We start from the raw sequence: 15,329 nt of genomic DNA, 5'->3' as shown, positions 1-15,329 counted from the left end.
ATTCAAAACATAAATATTTTTTATTTTATTGAGAGAATGAAACAACTGTGAAATGTCTTAATTTTTTCGTTATTTGTGTAAATACAAAAAAAAAGAATAAATGTTTGAATAGAATGGTAGTCGTTTGTAGCAAAATAAAAACTATTTTTTAGTACCTTCAATCATTAAGTTCAAAGTAATCCACAACTTGATTGAATATAATAGAATTTAGGTAAATTCACTGTTGCAGGCTTCATTTTGAGAAAATGTTCGTTTTTGTTACAATAATTAAAACAACATGTAAAATTACAAGAATCAAATATTCTGCAGGACACATCTGGGCCCATTGTAAGCATTTATTTCACTGTCGAGTCAATGTATTCAGTCAGTTGCTCACATGAACTCTGAGTCAAACTCACATTTGTTCCACCAAATGATATTGTATCTAAAATGAAATGATCATAAAATCACTAAATATTTAATGCATTTTAATAAGAATTATATACTTGTTTCCACTTACATTTCGAGACTAAAATCCACAAATACTTGCTTCGTTACGCTCACGGCTGTTGTATGTTCAGTTGATATATAGCTGTCGCAATTTGAACGGCATTGTTCAGTTTTTCATTTGTTGCCAAAGTTTCGTCTCTGATTATTTTATTGATTGAAAATCTCAGCAGATTTTTCACATGCACTTGTTTGTATATATTTTTTCCAATAACAAAAACCATTGTTGTTCCCCAGTCTCGTTTGGTGATAGTTATCTTTCGTTGCTTTTTCGTCAGTTGTTCATCGCGGATGATAATTGCCGGCCACCACTTATTCGATGTATATGTATAAACAATATCGCCATATCTGTTACTCGTGGCACATTGTTGACACTCTGATTTGTCACCATTGCAGTTCTTATGGAATGCGTTGGCACATTTTGTACATTTCACCAAATTTCTTGACCATTTCAAACAAAATGTGCACACTGACATTTTCTTCTCGATGATTTTGCGGTGTGTGCCACACACCAATTGTGATTTAGATAACAGCAATGCACCAATTGGTATATTTGTCGAATTATACACTGCTTGACACTCAACGCATTCAATACGATCTTCTCTGAATGGGGTGTCACACGTCGTTAAATTCGTACAATTATTGTTCATGTCAACCGGATTATTGTTCAACAATCGGCATTGTGGGCTTCTGCATACTTGTGTGGCGGTGCCATTTTTAATTGAACTGTGATGATTTGTTTTGGTTTGTTGCTCAATTCGCGTCCAATCGATGTTCCGTTCATGTTTTTTCATGCATTTTCGATGAAATGTTTTTTCACATGAACCACCGCACAAAAGCAATTCACCCGGTTCCAAGCAATGATCACAAACTCTAATACAATCGGGAATGGTGAGTTGAATTTTCATTGCAATTGACTGCATTTCGTCTATTGACATTTTAAATGAATCATATTGAAGTTGATAATATAAATTGTACATCGCCAATATGACATTTTTTTTGTTTTTTGATTCTTTTATTCGTTTCAATAGTCCATCATAGTTGCGATTTGTTCCCTCGTCTAAAATATGTTTCAACTCCTGGGAAACGAATTTTTGTCGTGAATTGGTGCATTCAATCGCATTCATAAGTTCTTCAATCGATTGTCGACAATTGTATTGCCGAATTAATGCGAGTGTTCCTATAGATGATAGTTTACACTTTTGTCTGGTTTCGACTAATGTACTACGGGTTTTTGACAAGTATTTTCCATTTATTGATATCACAGTTTCGTCGATCAAATTTTGTACTTCAGCTATGTCACCTGTAGATGTTCAATTTATTGGAAAAAAAAAATGATGAGCAACAACATAAACGCCATCGAAAATGACTTAAACTTACCATTTAAAATATTTTGCACAATAACAGGTGTATCCAAGGTATGATTATGTTTTATCCAAACAATATCGCCAATATAACATTTTTGCCCATTTTCCACTTGACTCGCATCAATAATGATATAGTTTTCAGCATTATTGTTTGAATCATCAGCGGGAGTAATACTGGATCGTCTTGTATTTACCTAAGGGGAGAATCACAAAAGAAAAGAATAAAATTTAAAATAATCGATAAGTAATCGGAAAATAATCGGAAAATAATCGTAAAACAATCAATAATAATTAATAAGTAATTTTTGTATTTACCATTTTGAACTCGTTTCCGCAAATTAATTTATAAATTTCGGAAAGAAAAATTAATGATAAAAAAAAATTAATATAAAACAATAAAATATAGATAAAACAATTGACAATGGATATTTTATGAAGTTCACTTTACAACGGGAAGAGAACGAATGAAAAAAGACAACGGAAATACCATATTTGCTTGTGTTTTAAGTAAAAGACATCGGAAATACCATATTTGCATATGTTTTAAGTATTCTATCAATACTTTCATAATTTAAGTATGCAATCATCTGTGCGAAAAATCAAATATTCATGTTGTATGCCTGTATGAACGGGGTCAATATGATGTATTGGTGTTATAGTACTGTTACTGGTGTGCACACCGATATGGGCCGATTTGAAATAAATCATGACAGTTTCTATCCAAATCATTTAAAATGAAAAACAAAAAAAAAAAACGCAACGCTTTGTGAGTAAGTATGTAAATTTATTGGATCCAAAATCGACGAACTATTGATATCTTGTTTATTAAAATTGAACATACATTTCTGGATAATTTTTTGCTTATCCAACAATACTAAAAAAAATCGTATTTGTACTTTATTCTTTTTATATAAAACACATGATTTAATCCGTTAAAATGTTAATTTTTCTGTTATAAGTAGAAAAAAACCTGATTTCATTCCCATTGGTTGTTGTAAGTATTAAAATGTCTGAATGATATTGTTCAATTATATCTGAAGACAATCTTTACAAATCAGAATGTCTTGTGATATAATGCAAAGAGCACAGATTGTGTGTTTGTATATGCTGTGGTTCAAATTGCTTTCCAATCATAATTTCGAATTAACAATTGAATTTGATCCAAACAAATGAATCATAGTCAAAATCAATACCCGGACTTTGAACTGTGTATTATAAATCAAGCTGCTGAATAAATCTACGTTTGATATCAATAATCAATATTTTCTTGTCAACTTCTTTGGGTCCAAACGGATACACTTCATACGAATAATCGACGATTTATCGTCGACGATGTCGAGTACGATCGCGAGAACAACTTCGTGATCTGCTTGAAACACTGCGAGATTTACTACTATGCGATCGATGTCTTCGTGGCGAACCATATCTTCGTGATGAATGTCCCGATGAATACGAACTGCTTTTGCTCGATGATTTGGAAGAATGTGATCGAGATCTGAAAACAATGATCAATCAGAGAATATGCGATTTACAACCGAATTTCTAGATAGATTCTTCTTACTTTGATCTGGACCTTCTGGTGGAACTTGACGAAGACGATTCAGATGTTGACTTGGATCTAGAGCGACGCTTTGATTTGTGTGTTTCGCCGCTTTTCTTTTGATTCGATGAATTTTTCTCGACATCAGATTCACTGTCGAACAGTCGATATTTCGATAGGTCACTATCAGAATCGTCTTCGTCATCATCACTTTCATTGTCGCTTTCTTTCTTATCGGATTCATCCTTTTTCGATCGTTTACTGCAAATCACAAATTATGTTTATTAATGCCAATTGATTAAAAAAAAAAACAATAATTTTTAGAACAAACCTTCGACTGCTACTTTCATTTCTGTCACTGCTTGAATCGTCTCGACGACCTGTTCGATTCTCTTCATCGCGTTTTCTTTTTCGTCGGCCAAATTCATCGAATTCATCATCTGAATCTTCTTTATGCTCTTTGTATTCTACTACACCGCGATCATTATAGCCACCACCATAGCCTATCAATGCACATTTTTTAAAAAAAATATTGTCATTAATCATCCTGCAATGCCACATAATGGTTTAACTTCACACCTTATCGGACTCACCAGTTCGTTCTTCCGTGTCTGATACTTTTGGTGCACTACAGACGTTGCAATTTTTTCGGCGCTGCCAATTAACATTGCTGCATCGATTACAAATCCAATCATCCGCACTGAAAAAAGAGCGAAACAATTTTGATTAAAATGTGATATCACGATACTTATTTGATCTTGACACAAAAATTGATTACAATGAGATGAAGAAGAAAAAAAAACTTACTTGAAAAGACCGCGACTTTTATCGGCGGCTACTTTTCCAAGTTCGACGCCATTCTTTTTTCGTCCAATTGAATCTTGTGCACGCTCTTTACTACATCGATTGCATTGTGTGCGACGGGCAAAGTTAAGATTTTTACAACTGAAGTCATATCGTTCGGTCGTTGATAACAAAATAGTCACAGTGAAAAGAATGTGAAAAATATAATTATTTCGAAGTGTTCAACAATCATAATATTTATTTGATTTTTGCTCAAATTAATTTTAACACAATTAATAACAATCGATTTTAATTCCGCACACGGAGCATCAATTTCCTTACTCGGGATTACTGCATATCCAATCACCGTCAACCATTTTTAGTGTACCTTTTACACTTTTGCTATCACCGTCTGAGTTGTACATTTTTTTATTTTGGATTATTATTTTCCTTTTGGGGTCACATTTGTTTCATTTATATTCGATAAAATAATTCTGTTGTCGTGACTGAATTCGAATTTTTCACTATTTGCATGCGTTGGTTTTAGATCAAAACTTTTTGAAAGTGAATTTTCTTTTGTAGTGATTATAAAATCAAGCAAACTATTCAAACATTAATTTCTATAGTGGAATACTTGTCGAAAAATGAGACTGGATTTTGTGAATGCGCTTTAAAAACACGAAGTTTTAACTTTGTTTGTGACAGCTTATACAAGCGAGGATGTCTTCAATAAATACCAATTTCATTGTAGACACACATTTCATACGGCAACACACACATGCAAATTTTAAATGATCTTTGAATTTGCAGAAATTGAAATTAATTCGGAGGCTGAAAGCACCCATCTTTTATCAAATAAACCGATGAAAAAATCTTCTTTTTTTTATTTTTGCGAAAATTAATTTTATCTGCAATCCAATTTTCCTTCCTATATTTCGATTTTATTGAGTTTTTTCATGTTTAATTTAAATATGGCCACACCAAACTTCTTTATTTTCAATTGAAAACTATATGCACTATGGCGAATACATTCTTATTCTTCAATGAATTGAAACATTTGAAAAAATAATTCAAATTCCACCGAAATGATGGTTTTATTCTGAAATAAAACGTTACGAATTGAGAATTAAACATTGCATTGGTTTCACATCAAACTAATTGATATTTTGACAACATTTTTAATGTCATCAATTCATTCAATTTTTTTGGCGCACTTTTCGAAGATGTGTCGTTTTTTAGAGTTTTCAAAGGAAACAATGGAATAGAATCATATTGAGTATTTATATCCAAAACGTATAGTGTTTGAGATGGCGGCAATTCATAAAAAGTTGATGAAAGTGTCGATTGGATTAAAAAGATGAAACATGTACAGAACGAAGCGATGCCATTTTTGCGAAATATTTTTCTAAAATAGCTGCAGCATACACTGTAAAAGGCAAAAACCACTGATAAAGCAGAATATAGTCATTACAATTTAATGTTAAGCGGGAGATATGCATCATTTGTTGTTTGTGCACATTTCTACACAGCTCAAACAATGATGCTCCATAATTTAAAATGAATCGATTGACATTCACCATACTGCGTTGATGCCCAGCAACAATGAAAATACAAAGTATGATGAAGAGGAGATATATATATATATATATCTGATTCTTTGTTAGAATGAGTATCGTACGTGCTAACCTATTTTACAATATTTGTTGTTTTTTTTTGTTTGTTTCTTCTAAATTTCACTTGCAAATGTGTATGTCAGTGTTTGTATGTGTGTTCGTACAATTTGTTCGTTGTTCATATGTGTGCATTTTCGTTTCGTTTATATTTCATATGAATTCAGTTGAATGTGCATGTACGATCTGCAATCAGCTTCGATTCTATCCATTTATACAATGACTCTTCCATGAAAAAAGAAAGCCATTTGAACAAAGCCAAACAATTTTAATGGATATTTTAAAACGAAAATTTGCAAATCAAATTATAAAACCATAATTTCTAAATAATTCTCAAATAGAGAAAAAAAAAAGAAGCAAAAATGACTGAATTCAATGATTTTCCGTACTGCGCGATTGAACGTATTCATTCGTAAATTTTATTGGGTGTTCACGTCTAGATTCACATACTTGTTTGACATTTGCATAGAAAACGGCCGACATTCACATTCAATGCCGTGCATGAGTGTGTGTGTGTGTTTGTTCATTGAACTCTCTATTACGAATCTTCGACCCAAACTGTACATGTAGCAGCAGTAGCAGCAGCTACTAAGCGTATAACATATTTAGTTATGTATGTGTGCGTTTCGAAGCAACAACAGCACAAAAAATAATGGCCGATTGTATGTCATGATGGAACAATAAGAAAGAGCCTATCAAACAACCATGCAAAATACACAGAATTCAATTTTTCCCGTCGACCACAAAAAAGTGAATAAAATTCGAATTATTTCAATCTAAAAAACACTGATTTTCCGATCGTTTTGTTGCTGTTTTTATGTAAGTTTTCATTTTTAAAATAGTGAATGTTTTGATAAAATAAATGCTATTGAAATCATAACACACATCGCCTCAAAAGTGAATTCGAACGAAGAAAAAAAAGATAGATGTTGTATATAAAGCTATACAACGAATAAATGAATTGAAGTGAAGTAACAAAGGAAACTGAATATCAAATGGTTTCGATTTGATTGAAAATTCGTTCTAATTTTATTGTGTGAACAAAGTTTTGCGAGAGTAGTGAACTTCATTTCATATGTACAATTAAAATGAAAAGTACAGCAAAAAAATTGTTGTGTACACATATATCGGCATGAAGTGTTGTTACGAATGCATACAGTAGATGAAAAGAAAAACATTCAAATTAAGCAACCAATCACTTTTTAGTGTCCGTATTCTTGTGGTTTTCGAAATTTTTGGCAGATCTATTGTCATACACACTCAATAAATAGAGTTGTTTATTCAAAATAGCTTCGAAACAAATGCAAAGAAAATTTAGAAAAAAAAAATCTATATATATAACTATATCATTTGAGGTTAATATCCAAGTGGTTTTGTCATATGTATGCGGTTCACCTTTCAGATTTGTCGATTTTTTTTTCGTTCGTTCGTTTACTGTTTGTATCATCGCCTGATGAAAGCGAAAAAATCGTTGTTGTTGAGTGTTGGTTGGAACATTGGCGGAAACACCGAAAACCAAATAGGCAAACTGACAGGGGACCCACTCTCCGAATCCGTTTATATAGCGCATACAAGCGTTTTCATTTGAAATGGGAAAAAAAGTGCGATCTGTTTTATATACAGTCATGGAATTAGTTTGTGTATTTGCTTGCGTCTTCGATGGTGCACATTTTTTCTTACATACTGTATCAAAAACAACAAAACTATAGTTTTTTTTCTTCATAATTGTTTGAATTCTCTTCAGTAGAAAAATAATACAGCACAATGATATGTGTATGTGTGCGTGCATTTATGCGTGTAAGTGTGTTCGTGTGTGTATGTAAATATTTTTGTCGGAGCATATGTGTGTAGAAGTCTCTATGACGGTGTCATGTCTATGTATGCGTACAAAATTGGTTTGGTAACACTATAACCGTTGAAAAATACACGATTGTTGCATATATGTGTTTTGAAAACAAAATGTGTCACTCTTAATAATAAACAACACTTAAATCAGACCCCGTAAAACATACATTTCGCAGGCACTGAAGCACATTTATTCATGAATAAACTTTCAATTCAATTATTATTGAAGCGAACAAAAATACACTTATTTGAAGAAGAAAAAGAATATGGAGACATTTTGAAATGGAAATGGAAATAGAAGATAAAAAAACAACCTTACAATTTATGGAAAGTGAACGTTTTTTTTTTCTTTTCTCTTCCATAATCTAATGAAATTCGTTTCGTCCTATCATGAAATGCAATTTTTTGCTCACACTTCAATCGTAAAAAAAGATCGATCGGCTCATTCATTGCAGCACAATTGACTATGCGTAAAAATCAAATAGTAAATAGTGCAACATAAGAACTTATCGGATAATGCTTTATCGGACTATCTATATTTTGGTGTCACATAATACCAATAAGTCAAACGTCACATCTAGTTTTGCTTTAGATATGAAAAAACAACGAATTCAACTGTCACCCAATTATGTTGTGGAAAACATTTTTTTTTGTTGAGATAGATGCGTCTTCAATTTGATCTCTCGACGATATGATCGTGCATGTCTGCGTTTAAAGTAATATTGCACTTATAGTTCGATTAGCATATGCACGATGCAAATAAAAAAAAAGTGTGTACGATGCACTCACACACTGGTAAACACTGGTGTTCAATGTTCAATGCGTTTTGTTTTCACGTAACTATGCAATTATTTTAGGCAAGACATTTTGAGCTAGTTTTGCTTATATTTAAATATCCCTTTTCAAAATTGCCAATATACGCATTATTATGTAATCAAATTGAATTGAAGCACCGAGAATAGTATGACAAACATAAACACAGAAACTGACACATATTCAATTGGTTATTTAAATAGACATACATTACATTAATAAAAATAAAATCCAAACTCATTTGATTTGATAAACAACAGCAAATATTAATAAATCTTCTTGAATTTTATCATAGATCGGTGAATTGTGTGAAAGTTGAGCAAAAGGAAAACAGAAATAAATAATGACGTTACTAATTACATTGGCGAATTTAGAGAGAAAAGCCGTTTGAATGTTTGTCCCGATATTATGGTATCGCCCTCAAAACCACATCATTCGAGAGTCGCCAGCCAAGAACATTTACGTGCGTATTTTTTGTGCACATTTCACGTGAAATGGTGTCATTTTATTTTTATTTTCAATTTATTTTCGATTTCAGATAAATGTAAATTAGTTAAGGGACCCAAACCATTGTTACATTTTAAATTTTATTTGGATATTGAAAAGCAACATATTGTGAATAAAATTGAAAAAACTATAAGAGAACTTGGCGGCGTAAGTAGACACCAATGCAGAGCGCAAATTTTTGAAATATTTTACATAATTTTACTAATATTGTTTTGTTCTGGCATTTTCAGTCGATCGAATTTTTTTTAGCGGAGAAAGTAACACACTTCGTCACCGACAAGCCAATCGATCGTGATGGAAAATTATTGAGCGTTTGCAATCATTATCTATCACCAAAATCATTGCTTTTATCACAAACAAAAACACCATCACCCGTTCCAAAAACCTCATGTTTACAATCGTTGAATGATTTAAATACTAGTGATGAAAAGCAGGCAGCCTGTTCAAGACCAAAAAATCGTGCGGATGCAATGGTACAAAGAGCACGTACAACAACGCAATCACTTGATAGTAAAAGCGTACAATGTGCCTCTTCGCAATCCCTCACACAGAATCCAATGCAATTAGCTTTAAATTGGAAAACAGTCATTTGGAACATTGAATATACGTTAAAATACTTGGAGAAGGTATCGCTTGCACTCAAATTTGAGAATCAATCGCGCACTACATCAAGTACAAAATCATCACATCATCATCATCATCATCAACATAAAACTGCAAATGTTAAACATTTAAACGGTCAATATATTAAAATTGAATCGTCCCAGAAAGTGAGTATCGGTCAGCCTAATGGACAGATTTTTCAGTATCGTTTTAATTTAAAAAAAAAATTTCAATTTAATCCATCACACACAGAATTATCGACCATATTATCAGGAGTTTAATAGTTGGCCAACGATCAACTTCGATTGTAGTTTGTGTCCGTTTCAAACTCATAGTGATAAAACTGTTCAAAAAAATAATAAACATTGTGAGACGACAACCGAAGAGAATAAATCAACTAAAGTGAAAGTGTTGAATTTGTCACCGTCAATTAGCAAAATAAAAACCGACGTGACCTCAACGAGTGTATCAATATCAGTTTTAGCTAAAAACAATATAGCAAGCATTATTGAGGGTACAATGACACGAAAAACACGAAATAAACCAGTGCGCGAAGCCGCCATCGATGCGTGTAGTATCAAAACAAATAACGATGATGTCAAACCAAATTCGGAAAAGTGTGGATATTGTGAAAAGTGTCGCGTTGAATACGATGTACTAGCGCAACATTTACAATCGAAAGAACATTTGAATTTTGTTAAAAACAATGACAATTACATAGCATTAGACAATTTAATAAATAGTGGCAGCAATGTTGAAAACTTTTTACGTCTCAATAGTGCTGAAGTGATTGACGAATCGGAAAGAAATGGCATGCATAGCCCAAAACGTGAATCATTGATTAGTACACGTGTTAATTACTTAAGTCACAGCAGCCTTGGCGGACTCAACAGTGATGTTGATAACGCCGTCACAACCAAATCTCATAAGCAAATGAACGGTATTAGAAATGATTTATCACCATCGAAAGTGAACAATGTCCGAGGAAAATTACCAAAGTACTCACCACCAATAACACGACGATCACAAACGAAAAACGCGATCCATGTTGTGTTGGACGATCAACAATCGCAGCACAATGAAACGAATTCAAAAGTTCGGCCTGATAAAACAACGTTCGGTAACTCAATCATTGTTGATTTTAAGGAAGATGAACTAAATTTCATTTCAAAAGCAGGTAACGTACTATATAGCAGTTATTCATTTGAATGAATCTCGCTTATTCAATAAAACTAATGCAAAATCATTCATCATTTAATTAGACAACGATATTCAAACAAAGTCTCCAAAACAAACAAAAATAACCATAAATGGCAAGAAAAAGTGCGACGAACCACCAGTAAATAGTATAATTGACGACTCTCCGGTACTGCCAAAACGTTTAGTCCGAGCATTTCCACGCTATAAAGTTGTGGATGGTGAAGGTAAACCAGGCAACGAACGAATTGCGGCTAAAAATATAAAATCAAATGCCAGCACAAAGGCGGCCGAATTGAGTGCGCGCAAAGAGTTAGCTGAAAATGAAAGGGGCATTAGGGATCCAGAAACTGGATTAATAGTTAAATTTAAACGTGTTCGTGAAACCGAATTGTCAAAACTCACCGTAGAAGCGGACAATTTTATGTTTCCCAAACGTGAAGAACAGCCAACCGATGAAGATCGTCAAAGTACATCAGAGCACGATGGTGAAGTTTCATCGGAAATTTTGTCAAGCGAAGTGAGCAGCATTCGAGACTCCTTCTCCACATCACAAAACAGCCGTTTAAATGTATCCACGACCAGTGATCAATTTACAAGTAGCGGACGAAGGAAAAAACGTCGCACACAATATGATGATAATTTCAAAAGTCCAGCCAAAACTAAACAGAAATTTCGAGCATCCCTCATTCAATCACGATTGAATTCCAATAAAAAAACAACAGCCATAAATGGATCTCAAACGCCGGCCAAACAATTGAGCCGGGGTGCGAAAATGTCAGCTGCTGTAAAGGTAACAGGACGCGGTCGTCGTGGCAAAAAGCAACGAAATTTGACTGCCGTCACTGTTGATGCACAAACTGATAATTCGCTCGATGATCGAATGGGGGAGAATTCTTATATTGGTGGCAAACTTTTATCAACCGATTACATAAAAAATTTGAAATTTTCATTTGAACGGGTCCCAAGTAATGAACCATGGTATTTGACATTTCAACGACAGGACGAGCATCGCGAACGAATGTTTGAGTACTGGGGAAATACAGGTAAATTTAAACAATTGTGGTGAATGATTTATACATAAATAACATTGAGGAATCAAACTAACACCAAACACATCCACCTATCCTATTTTCAGCCTATAGAAAACTTCCATATGAACTTGGACCACTGCCTCCTTTGGATACAGATTGTTGTCTTCTTAGTAAATTAACCGCGATGAAAACTACAAAACAAAAAAATAGACGCTCTACGAAGCCGGGTAAGTTAGTCGGTGTAGGATGAAGGTTTACGCTCAGAAGTTATTGATGTTTTAATACATTGGTTCGTTTGTTTTAGGCTTACAAACTCCTGGTTGCTCTGAAGTAATTAACACAAAACCGACTTCAACGACATCGGGCGAAAATACGGTCTCAAGTAGTAGTAGTGGTGGTAATAGCTGTTGTAATGCAAATACAAATGTTTCAACTCTTAAGTCAACTACAGTTTCCAAAACGTCTGATGAGAGTGACAATGAAAGGAGGGCCCACACAAGTACCTTGTCACAGTTACTTTTGGCTGATAGTTCATTAAATAGTATTTCATTACCGAATGCAATATCAAATAAGAAGAAAAATATGTTATTAGATGCATTTGGTCAACCGAGAAAGTCACCCAGAGAGCATGCCTCGACATTGGCGAGTCTAAGTTCATTGATTCAACAACGACGAAGCCGAATCAAAGAGATGAATGGCGGCATATCACCGGAAAAAATGCCAAGCTATAAAGCTGCTGTGGCCGCAGCCATGGCAGCTCAACAGAGTTCCGATGCAAGAGATAGTGCCGATGTCAGCGAAAGCGAAGAGCTCATCGACGAATGTGATGCTCGACTTCAAATTAAATCAACCATCGACACTGAATCGCGTCCAATGTCGAGTCGTAGACGATTGAATCAAACACCGTCGTTTGAATTAACCAAGACCACAGTCGAGGGGAGTAATCATCAATCTAGCGGTGGTTACAGTTCAGATAAAATAGTCCGTTTGCGGAAGGGAAAACGACGTCAAACGGAAAGCATAAGCAGCAATAACGAATCGATATCAGGCAAAAACGATAAATTAGATGAAACAACGCAGAAAAGTGGTGACAAAACGAAAGATGTCGACATACCGAAAATGCCAGTTATCGAATATGTTGATCCAAATAAAGTGGCCCGTGATCTCGACGATCTATTGTACAATTGTTATTTGGATGCTGACAGTGATTTAAATGATATACCCGTAGATTGTTCAGATCTCATTTTAGTAAATTCTTCAAAAGATTTTGTTGAAATTATTGAATCGGTTAAGGATGGCCCGCTTACTTATCGTAGCTTACAGAGAGGGAAAAAACGGCACATTAATAAAACTGGTTGGCCATCGTTACCACGTAAACGTCTGCCAAAACGCGAGAAAGTAGATGATGTGGAATCGGCTCTATCTGACGCGTATGTATACAATCATAATTCTTTTAATTTGTCATCTTTCTATGGGAAAATAATAAAGCAAACAAAATGTTTCAGGCAACATTGCGAAAGTAGCCATTCCGACACAGAAAATGATCTGAACGAAGTGACTATGGAACGTGAAAATGATAATTCCAATATTGCATTGGAAAGTGTGTCAAAAGATGCCGATAATGTTGTTGAATCACCAAAAAATAGTCCAATATCGTTCCGTAGTATGCCTCGTCGACGGCGTCAAAACACCAATAAAACCGGTAAGTAAATATCGTTTGTATAAACGGATTGTTTTGTCTTAGACAAGGACTTCTTATTTTAGAAGATGATAATGATGAAGAGAAGAGCCGAGCTTTACGTCATGATCGTCGCAAGATACGTACACCATTTTGTGATGACAATGCAGTACAATTTATCGTATCAACCAGTTCGAGTGATAAAGCCGAAAATTCGGATATATTCACTGTATCCTCTGATAGTTTCTTAGATACCGATGTGAATAATGATACACTTACAACGGCTAAATCAAGATTTTCAGCTGACTCACGTTTATCTGCTGACGACGACGATAGAACCATGTCAGACGAGATGACAGTCAACAATGAAAGCAACTGGCATTGCCGCTCTTCTCTACGTAGGACCATAACTCTCTAACATATTATATCATTTCACAAAACAACAACAAAAAAACGAATAATTCATTTTTGTCTCTCTCTTTTTTTTTTTTTTTTTTGATGATCCATTCTCATGAATAGCTTGTAACAGTATTGCGAACGAAGTGATAAAACAACAAAAAGGCTTTCCCTCAATCGAAGAATGTAAGCTGCTTTGATTTGAAAGCTATCATATAGTCTTTCAAACTAATATTTTCTCCCCGTTTCATCAATAGCCACCGCAACACCAACAATAACCACCAACACGACCAGTATTTTGGAACGAACTCTCATGTCAACGCGTTCAACATATATGCGATCGCCCAGTTTAGTCAAAGAGCCAGCATTCGATTTGAATTTACAACCATTAGTATGTGTACAAAAAATGTCCGAAAAAGATTTACCACAATCACATTGGATAAGTAATTTATCATCGGCAACCACAGCCCAAGAGTCTGATGTTGTAAAGCCCAATAATCGAGCCAATTCATCTCTGAAAACTAAAACATCGCCACGAAAATTGCGTAAACCGCGTGGCCGATGGTATCGTGAACGGTAAAGAGGAAGCGAAATTTATGAACGGACACAACTGCCTACTTACTATTTGACATTAAATTGCTGAAAACAAATCATCATCCTACAAAACGTTATTTCAATCTATTTTCCATTAAACAGTTGATAGAAAAAGGCACAGAGCTTGGTTACTCTGTTAAACTCTAAATTTTAATTCTTAGTATTTTAAAATTGAAATATTGACACGATTTGTATTATCATTTTAACTGTAACCACTATTTAAGAATGAAAATATGCCGTTAAAAATATTCTCTGGATTTAATAAAATAATTTCATAAATAACATTATAGTACATAGTTCGAGCGTCAGTGGAAATGATAAAATAATATATTTTGTATGCGAAACACTTAAATTAGTTCAAAATGAGAGGAAATAAATAAAATTTGTGTTGTAAGAAAAGAAAAGAAAACCTTCCATTTATTCCATTGTAGTGTGTATAGTTTTGACTGTTTGGTTTACATTGAACCCAGTTTAAATTTATAAAATGTCAAAAATATGACAATTAAAAAAAGGCGGGAAAATATTTGTTTAACTTTTTATTTTATTAATTTTGCAATATTTTTTTTTTAATGAGCCAGAAACATCGAGAATTTTTCCATGCGATGATAAGAAAGCAGTAATAACTAAATAATTATTGCGTCTCCCATTGAGAATATTTTTTACTTGTTCACAATTACAGTGATTGATCAATGCATCTGCTTCATGTTGTTTAAGAAAGAATTTGAGACCAATTGAGTCAATGAGAATAATGCAAAGAAATCATACTGTACAAATCGTATAATTCATGTGTCATGACTGCTTCTGTCTGTGTGATCT

General features: G+C 33.8%; 3 protein-coding genes across 5 annotated transcripts; 1 reads left to right on the top strand and 2 right to left on the bottom strand.

The window, feature by feature from the left end:
• Positions 1 to 98: 98 nt before the first annotated feature.
• Positions 99 to 2,296, bottom strand: LOC116352512. Its single transcript, XM_031785164.1, has 4 exons — positions 2,169 to 2,296; positions 1,867 to 2,047; positions 500 to 1,789; positions 99 to 424 (listed from the first exon to the last, which is right to left on the bottom strand). Exons 1-3 carry the CDS (start codon positions 2,169 to 2,171, stop codon positions 540 to 542), a joined length of 1,434 nt encoding a protein of 477 aa, XP_031641024.1. The 5' UTR covers positions 2,172 to 2,296; the 3' UTR covers positions 99 to 424; positions 500 to 539.
• Positions 2,297 to 2,616: 320 nt separating this feature from the next.
• Positions 2,617 to 4,908, bottom strand: LOC116352354 (zinc finger Ran-binding domain-containing protein 2-like). The gene is made up of 6 exons (XM_031784892.1): positions 4,519 to 4,908; positions 4,201 to 4,338; positions 3,987 to 4,093; positions 3,725 to 3,896; positions 3,415 to 3,654; positions 2,617 to 3,348 (listed from the first exon to the last, which is right to left on the bottom strand). The coding sequence occupies exons 1-6, from the start codon at positions 4,599 to 4,601 to the stop codon at positions 3,174 to 3,176; spliced, it is 915 nt and encodes a 304-aa protein (XP_031640752.1). The 5' UTR covers positions 4,602 to 4,908; the 3' UTR covers positions 2,617 to 3,173.
• A 1,578-nt stretch (positions 4,909 to 6,486) lies between these two features.
• Positions 6,487 to 14,901, top strand: LOC116352198 (protein chiffon). 3 transcript variants are annotated; one of them, XM_031784600.1, is made up of 12 exons: positions 6,489 to 6,665; positions 8,800 to 8,967; positions 9,043 to 9,158; positions 9,242 to 9,781; positions 9,867 to 10,791; positions 10,877 to 11,857; positions 11,950 to 12,072; positions 12,150 to 13,275; positions 13,351 to 13,547; positions 13,613 to 13,921; positions 14,043 to 14,105; positions 14,177 to 14,900. In XM_031784600.1, exons 2-12 carry the CDS (start codon positions 8,913 to 8,915, stop codon positions 14,497 to 14,499), a joined length of 4,758 nt encoding a protein of 1,585 aa, XP_031640460.1. In that variant the 5' UTR covers positions 6,489 to 6,665; positions 8,800 to 8,912; the 3' UTR covers positions 14,500 to 14,900. The 3 variants fall into 3 exon arrangements, with proteins under 3 accessions (XP_031640461.1, XP_031640460.1, XP_031640459.1); XM_031784599.1 differs by having other exon boundaries at positions 6,490 to 6,665; positions 13,610 to 13,921; XM_031784601.1 differs by lacking the exon at positions 13,613 to 13,921 and having other exon boundaries at positions 6,487 to 6,665; positions 14,177 to 14,901.
• Positions 14,902 to 15,329: the final 428 nt, after the last annotated feature.

This window comes from Contarinia nasturtii, unplaced genomic scaffold (assembly GCF_009176525.2).
Source record: "Contarinia nasturtii isolate CC-2019 unplaced genomic scaffold, AAFC_CNas_1.1 Cnas_scaffold_187, whole genome shotgun sequence".
Taxonomy (NCBI): Eukaryota; Metazoa; Arthropoda; class Insecta; order Diptera; family Cecidomyiidae; genus Contarinia; species Contarinia nasturtii.
This window is presented reverse-complemented; position numbering and strand designations above follow the sequence as displayed.

What these genes read in the sequence shown, in the direction of transcription:
- LOC116352198 (XM_031784599.1), top strand. Translation starts at nt 8,913, where the DNA reads ATGGTATCGCCCTCAAAACCACATCATTCGAGAGTCGCCAGCCAAGAA. An exon ending in GCATTGCCGCTCTTCTCTAC is followed by an intron (nt 13,922 to 14,042) that starts GTAGGACCATAA and finishes TCTCATGAATAG; the next exon opens with CTTGTAACAGTATTGCGAAC. An exon ending in CTTTCCCTCAATCGAAGAAT is followed by an intron (nt 14,106 to 14,176) that starts GTAAGCTGCTTT and finishes TTTCATCAATAG; the next exon opens with CCACCGCAACACCAACAATA.
- LOC116352512 (XM_031785164.1), bottom strand. An exon ending in TGTGCAAAATATTTTAAATG is followed by an intron (nt 1,790 to 1,866) that starts GTAAGTTTAAGT and finishes GAACATCTACAG; the next exon opens with GTGACATAGCTGAAGTACAA.
- LOC116352354 (XM_031784892.1), bottom strand. Translation starts at nt 4,601, where the DNA reads ATGTACAACTCAGACGGTGATAGCAAAAGTGTAAAAGGTACACTAAAA. An exon ending in AATGAAAGTAGCAGTCGAAG is followed by an intron (nt 3,655 to 3,724) that starts GTTTGTTCTAAA and finishes TGTGATTTGCAG; the next exon opens with TAAACGATCGAAAAAGGATG. An exon ending in ACCAGAAGGTCCAGATCAAA is followed by an intron (nt 3,349 to 3,414) that starts GTAAGAAGAATC and finishes CATTGTTTTCAG; the next exon opens with ATCTCGATCACATTCTTCCA.